The sequence below is a fragment of the Penaeus japonicus genome, unplaced genomic scaffold, assembly GCF_977035675.1.
Source record: "Penaeus japonicus unplaced genomic scaffold, GWHDUDI00000001_assembly GWHDUDI00000033, whole genome shotgun sequence".
NCBI classification, from domain to species: domain Eukaryota; kingdom Metazoa; phylum Arthropoda; class Malacostraca; order Decapoda; family Penaeidae; genus Penaeus; species Penaeus japonicus.
In genome coordinates this window covers 4196711-4204210 of record NW_028234435.1, presented here as the reverse complement: position 1 = coordinate 4204210, position 7500 = coordinate 4196711, and the positions used below count along the sequence as shown (strand labels likewise).

The following is a 7500-nucleotide window of genomic DNA, read 5'->3' as shown; positions in this document are numbered from 1 at the left end:
GCGTTGCATTCTGCATTTTTATGACAGTATTAGTGATGGTATTTTGTGCTAGTTTCGAGTGAAGTGTTGAATCCTAATATTACGCTTAAATAGAGCACACACATTAGTAGTGCGTCACCTTTTGAGATTTGATATGTAAACAGACGTGTATTCTTGCACTAACCTCATTGTCTTGAGTGACCATCTGATTCATTTACTTCCCACTGTAATTCACACTTGTTCGAGGAAGAGCATGGCCTTCTTCTTTGCTAACTAGGACCTGATGTTGCAGATGTATCTGCTCCAACACCAGAAGAGTGTACGGAGCCCCTTGCAGAGGTTGCATCTGCTGAAGAGGGGATGCCCTCACCAACTACGCCTCTGATGCAGGTGCTCCCCACGGCATCACCCAGCGAGGATGGAACAGATGCATTTGTAACAACGCCAGTGGAGAGCACAAATCTTCTTGCAGAGGTTGCGGATACACCTGAAGAGGTTGCAGATCCACCTGCAGAGGTTGCTCCTGTGGAAGAGTCAATGCAGACATCTCCCTTAACAACATCCAGCTCGTAGGTTTCGCCTTTTTGTAACGGGATGCCATATCTGGCTGAGATAAGAATGGCTAGTGAGCGCTCATGTTTTGGTATCTGATGTGATGATACTGTAAGACGTTGTCAAGATGTATGATGTATGGTTTCTATGCATGGGACAATTTTGTACATTTTACTGAACGCAAAAATCAGAAGATATTTTATCAGGTTAAAATAACCCCTCAGGTCAGCAAGCACTGCTGAGATGCACGGGCTTAGTCGTATTCAGTTGACAGTCGAATATGAGCAAAGCAACCTCATCATTGGCGTACATCAAATTGAGTGAGTATTTGGGACATGTGAAAAGATGTAAGAGGAGACATTCTTTCGACTTGAAATATCCTTGGTAAGAGTAAAGCATAGAAAGAGCAAGCAATGAAAGATACGAATTCTATAACTCTCTATTTTTATCTGCAAAAATGTTTTGCAATATTTTTTTACCTCTCAGGAATTTGCCAAAGGAGGAGAATGGAGAGCTGCCTAACCCATACGTGAAGTTGTACCTCCTACCAGACCGCGCTAAGGACAGCAAACAAAAGACAAAAGTCATCAAGCAAGACTGCAATCCAAAGTATTATGAGCGCTTTGAGTATGATATCTCGTCCAGTGAGTGCACACGACACACCTTTGAAGTGCTTGTCATCAGTAAGAGGGGACCTTTGCAACATTCAACGACGATGGGGAAGGTGAGGAAGATATTATGCTAGGTGTTACTCTTTTCCTTGTGTGTGCTTTTGCGAATTTAAATGTAGATTTTCTGATGTGGTGCAGAAATGTGTTTCTTTATATTGAGAAGTTTTGTCCTGTGATGTTTTGTCTATTTTCTTCATTTGAACTTCTGAAATCTTTGTGAAAGAAGTTATGAATCAATTCAACGAAGACCGAAAATATATTGAATTCTTAACAATAGGAGATCACAGGCCACAAAATAGAATGTTACTGAAACATTCATTTTGTTAGACATGAAAAGTGATTTTTTTTTTTTCTTTTTTTTCTTTTTTTTTTGGTACATATTAACTGATTGTTAGTGATGCTCTAGCAGTGTATTCCCTCCCACTGGCAGGTCATTCTGGTCTGCAGCACCCATGATTCCAGCAATATGCCCCAGTGGTACAACCTTGAAGCACCAGCAGTGGCAACAAGTTGGAGAAGGAGTTTTCGCAGAAATAAATGACTTTTGGTGCAAGTTGGCGATCATTTCCACCTAAGCAGACGATGCCCTCCAGAGCCATATTTTCCAGTGGTTCTCACGCTGTCATTTACAACTTAAACTGTAACAACTGAAACACGCAAAGTTGCCACAAGGTAGTCTTTTATACATTTTTTTAACTTAGACGTTTTTTCAAGACTCGTGTATATTTTGAAAGCAATGTAATTCATCAGTAGGAGTTTGAACAATAAAAAATCTCAATTTTTCATTCGCATATGGTTCCAATTACGGCAACAAATGTGTATTTTGAATAAAAGTATTACGTACACAAGATTTTTCAAAGAACTGCAAAATGTAATTGTTCTCTGTTATTTTTTTTCTTTAAAGAGGCACAGCAATCAAAATCTCATTTTTTTCAGAAGTGTATTCAGACTAAAATTTGATTGCACGTTATGCAGATTTGGTCATACTTTGGTTAGAAATACAAATGTATTTTAAATCCATAAGCTCCTGTGTGTGAATGTTTATGTACATGCAATTTATTTATTACGCGTTTACATGTGTATTACTTGCAACTGTACATTGGCAATTACAATACATTTGTCTGCGTCTTTTTTTTTTAAGAACTACAGAAAATTGGTTCAGGTTTATTATGTTACTGGTATAATTTTATCTACTACTGTCTTCTAAACTGTTGAATGGCAGATTCTTTTTTTTTTTTTTTTTTGGTCATTAAATTAAATCAGTAGAGTATATGCTTATGAATTATTTTCTTGAATTATTTGGTGCAAAGTGTATCATATATGATTTTCATATTCAATGATATAATCATCAATTACATGCCTTAGACACTTGATGTGTCACAAAGGAAATCAACAGAACACTGTAATGCGATAAAAACTTCATACATAAAATCCAATAAAATATATACAAATATTCTACCTCTTTGTGATAATGGTTTTATTTACCATTATTTACCCCTTTTATGAAGCACATTCCTTATTAGACAATTATTGTAACTTATATCTAACTTATATAATTCCACAATAAGAACATCATTATTTAGACTATTAAACACATCATTATGGCAGCGTAGATATCTTCAACTCCTTGTATTTCAGGCCGAGATGCGTAATTTCTAAGTGTATTTCATGATGTTTTACATGAGGATATCTGTGTACTCTACGTGATTTAGATTAGCTAAAAAGCTATCATAGTAGCACAGAAATGTAAATAAAATTGGTCTTTTATTCTGCCTTTGGGTTAGACGAAATGTACCTAAACGAAATTCAATAATTATCTATTATGAAAAAGACGACAATATTCTTCCCAAAAAATAGTGAATGGAGTACAGATAAATGAACACCCTTCCCAGTTTACAATTTACAATTCTTAATGATCATTGGAAACCGATATAAGAACAAGACAACAAAAGAACCCAAATTGTCTCAGACTAGCAAAAAAATAAAACAAATGAAAAGGATAATTTCTCAAGGAATGTGAAGAACTGATAATGCTCATATCTACTCTAATTAATCAATAATATTATAACCGAAACTTTCATCAATCGCCAAAATTAAAGAAAAAAACAATATGACCTTCCTGTCATTAACGGTATTTTGAAGTTTAGGTTTATGCATGATGTAAATGGGAAGGGGGTGGTCTCCAATAAGAGGGATTTCACCCATGAATGGACGACGCTGGTCGTTGTTGGAATAAACACGGCTGGGGAGAGAGAGAGAGAGAATGAGAGAGAGAGAGAGAGGATGAGAGAGAGAGAGATAGATTGAGAGAGAGCAAGAGAGAGAGAATATGTTTATGTATATATGTATACACATACACACACACAGACACATACACACACACACACACACACACACACACACACACACACACACACACACACACATATATATATATATATATATATATATATATATATATATATATATATATAATATATATATATATATATATACATACACATATATATATATAATATATATATATATATATATACATATACTCGTATATGTTGTTACGCCACCCCCCATCTACAACCCACCAGGCAGGCAAGCAGGCGATGTGCTGAAAACAATACGTATGTATATATGTATATAAAAAATATATAGATAAATAAATATATATATATATATATATATATATACATACATATATATAAACATATATATACATATATATATACATATATATATATATATATATATATATATATGTATGTATGTATGTATGTATGTATGTATGTATGTATGTATGTATGTATGTATATATATATATACTTCAGCTATAGGGCAATATAATCTTACAATTAAGAATGTTCATAAGATTTATAACAAATAAACTACATACAATATATACATCAGTACTGAAAGATGAAATGGAATTCTTTGATGGATAATAAAAGGATAATCATGTAAAAAGAAATGTATAACAAACATAAAACGTGATCGCACGGAGAGAATCTTCTAACAGGAACACTGGGCATTTTACATCAACATGTTATCATCACCGTGCGGTTTGATATTAAAAGTATGCCACGTATGCCTCTTGTCACCGCAGAATGTTGGTGCTCCTCAACAACCTTAGCATAAGGCTAGGCATACTGGCCAAACGATGATATCAAGGTCGTTAAGGCGATGGTTAACAAATTGTATGTGCGTGTGTGTGTATACATGTTTGTGTGTGTCTATGTATGTGATTTAAGAATAAATAAATAATGTATATAAATATGTATATATACGTATGTACATATGTGTGTGAATGTAAATGGATATGAATATATATATATATATATATATATATATATATATATATATATATATATATACATATATATATCATAATTGTGTATATATAGACATATATATATATCATATATATTTGTGTATATATATGTATATATATACATATATGTCTGTGTATATACATATATATCATATATATATATATATATTATATATATATATATATAATATACATATATATAATATATATATATATATATATACATATACATATATATATATATATATATATATATATATATATATATATATATATATATATATATATACATACATATATATACATACATATATTGTATATATATATATATATATATATATATATATATATATATATATATATGTATATCATATTACACTTGTCTGTCTGTGTAGGCCTATGTGTATGTTTACATTATATATATATATATATATATATATATATATATATATATATATATATATATATATATATATATATATATAATATGTGTATATATATTTGTGTGTATATATATATATACATATATGTATGTATATATATAAATATATGTATGTATATATATATATATATATACATATACATATATATATCATATATATATTTGTGTATATGTATATATACATACATATATATATGTGTATATATATATGTATATATATATATATATATATATATATATATATATATTACACTTGTCTGTCTGTGTAGGTCTATGTGTATGTTTACACTAAATCTATATATATATATATATATATATATATATATATATATAATATATATATTTACTTTATATACATAAACATGATATGCATATTTTGTTTAAATGCTAGTCAACATACTGATGTCTAACTACGCATATACATGTCCATTTGCTATGTGCTTTCTCTCCCCGCTATATTTTTTCCCATTTTCTCTTCTCTTTCTGTCCTTCACTATCAGTTCGTTAGTTTATCTTTTCCTCTGATTGTCTCTCCTCTCTTATATAAAAATCAAGAGCATCCTTCTGTTAATTAGATACAGGTTCACAGTCCAAGCTTGAAACTGAGAGACAGAACTCAATCAAGAGCAGGATACGGGTTTTATCGCAGGCTATGAGAACGCGTTGCAGTGACGCCGACAGCTTAGTGGACAGCGAGCTCGGAATCCAATTGGACTAACAACCATCGAAGCGCTGTAAATATAGGCGGTTGCAGGAGTTATTGAGTCTATTGTATGTACATGCATACATCAGTGTATGTATTTTCATTTTTTCTATGTGCGATTTCAGGTATGATAGGTTTATTAGGAGTATTTCTTCCCCGTCAGCTCTGGAAAAGGAGAAAAAACGGAAAAGTTAACCACAGATAAAAATGGTTTGCTCACAGCTGTTACATGCTCTTTGCTGCTGTTTTTGCAGAATTACAGATTCAGTTCCAGGGGATGAGCTTAAGGTAAGATCATATTATCGTGTTAAGTAGAAGAATTCGAGCATATATCAACGAATAGTACAACTGTGATAAGCACACACGCACACACTCAAGTTGAAAAACGTGTTTTACTTGTCATTTAATAACGTTTCCACGCCACCCTAAACATTGAAACTACCTCTACTTTTGTAACAATGACTAACATTATTCATACCATTTAACAAATGTATAAACATGTCTGCACTATTTTAATAAACTTCGTGAATTGAGGGTATTATAAGTTATTGAATTATTGGATTGCTATACACTACTTTTTTCACCGAGAGACAACCTCCCGCCTCAGTTGATGCTTCGCTCAGTTTCTGAACAAGCAAAATCTTGCCTTGCTTCATCATCAACTTATATTTTGTGGATGATGATGATAATGTGAGTTTAAAGTTTTTTGTCATAGAGAATAGAAGTGTGAAGGCATCTCTGGTAAGAAATAATGGTGAATCTAACCAATGCGCTCGTGCGAGGCCACATATAATAGTTGCAACATATACAATTGCTTGATATGATTTTTAAATGGCAGCGACAAAGTTATAATAAGGCAATCCGAGGGTGACGGGCTGTGATTGTACCCGTGAGTCCAGCCCGACCTAGCCTTGCTCGAATATGTTCGGTGTTCGAGACTTCGAAATGCGCTATGTTGACCATGCGTAGCTATTTCCGGAAAATTTGACAATTCAGTTTACAAATTTCTAAAGCGATGGCTGTGCACAGTGCTGTCTCCTGATTTTTTTCTCTTTTTTTTCAATCCCCTCTAGACTATTCTAGTGAAAATCAACAATTAATGAAATAGTTACAATACCACTTATCATACAAAATTCAGTGAAGTAAAGTTGACTTATCCGACAGCAATCAAAGGTCCCCCCCCCCATCCCAGACACAGCACCAACCATCCACAAAAGGTAAACCAAATTTACACCTCTTAACGTATCAAATATTGTAATGTTGAGCGGTCGAGTAAGAAATGCGACGATCTAGAGGAGGGTGTCCAAGGGCGTCCGTCTAGGGAACACGGCAATCATGAGGGTGTCCTGGGGTGAATAGGATGAACCTCGTTCGTTGGTTCGTGTGGTTCTCTGAGACCGATCCTTGTTTCGAATGTTTTGTTTTTACGCTTTCGTATCACTTTTAAGCGCTGTTCTTGGCTCCACCTTTCCTTGCAATTTGAAGTACGAATGTTGTCTCATCTTTTCCAATCTCCACATTTTTTTTCCTTTTTTTCACCTTTTAAATATCTACTTTAAGCGATTTCGTTCATACCCGTACCCCGAATTTCCAAGAGTGCCCACTTGCTCGTTGGCGTGTTTGAGTAACAGGCACTTATTCCCAGACTAATATGGAAAGAATTACTGGATAAATGCATCTAAAGCATCTGATCTAGAAATCTTGCTTTCATCAACTCAATCTTTTCCTTTTTTATCTCGCTCACTCTTTCTCTCTCTCCTTCTCTCTCTCTCTCTTCTCTCTTTCTCTCTCTCTTCTCTCTTTCTCTCTCTCCCTCCTTCTCTCTCTCTCT

At 33.2% G+C, this 7500-nt stretch overlaps 2 protein-coding genes across 6 annotated transcripts in view; both read left to right on the top strand.

Moving 5' to 3' along the window:
- The window catches only part of LOC122261422 (extended synaptotagmin-2), a 14083-nt gene extending 11430 nt beyond the window's left edge, over window positions 1-2653 (top strand). The window contains exons 15-18 of the mRNA XM_043029077.2: window positions 272-548; window positions 756-851; window positions 1018-1255; window positions 1633-2653. Coding sequence (XP_042885011.2) covers window positions 272-548; window positions 756-851; window positions 1018-1255; window positions 1633-1743 — 722 coding nt within the window. The 3' untranslated portion in view covers window positions 1744-2653. The remainder of the gene's footprint in view (window positions 1-271; window positions 549-755; window positions 852-1017; window positions 1256-1632) is intronic.
- Window positions 2654-5566: 2913 nt separating this feature from the next.
- LOC122261421 (extended synaptotagmin-2) overlaps window positions 5567-7500 on the top strand; it is a 15183-nt gene continuing 13249 nt past the window's right edge. For 2 of the 5 annotated variants that reach the window (XM_043029069.2, XM_043029068.2), the window contains exons 1-2: window positions 5567-5700; window positions 5795-5957. In XM_043029069.2, the coding sequence (XP_042885003.2) occupies window positions 5877-5957 (81 nt within the window). In that variant the 5' untranslated portion in view covers window positions 5567-5700; window positions 5795-5876. Of the gene's footprint in view, window positions 5738-5794; window positions 5958-6742; window positions 6887-7500 lie in introns of those variants that run through there. The other 3 variants (XM_043029074.2, XM_043029072.2, XM_086556784.1) reach the window with 3 other exon arrangements.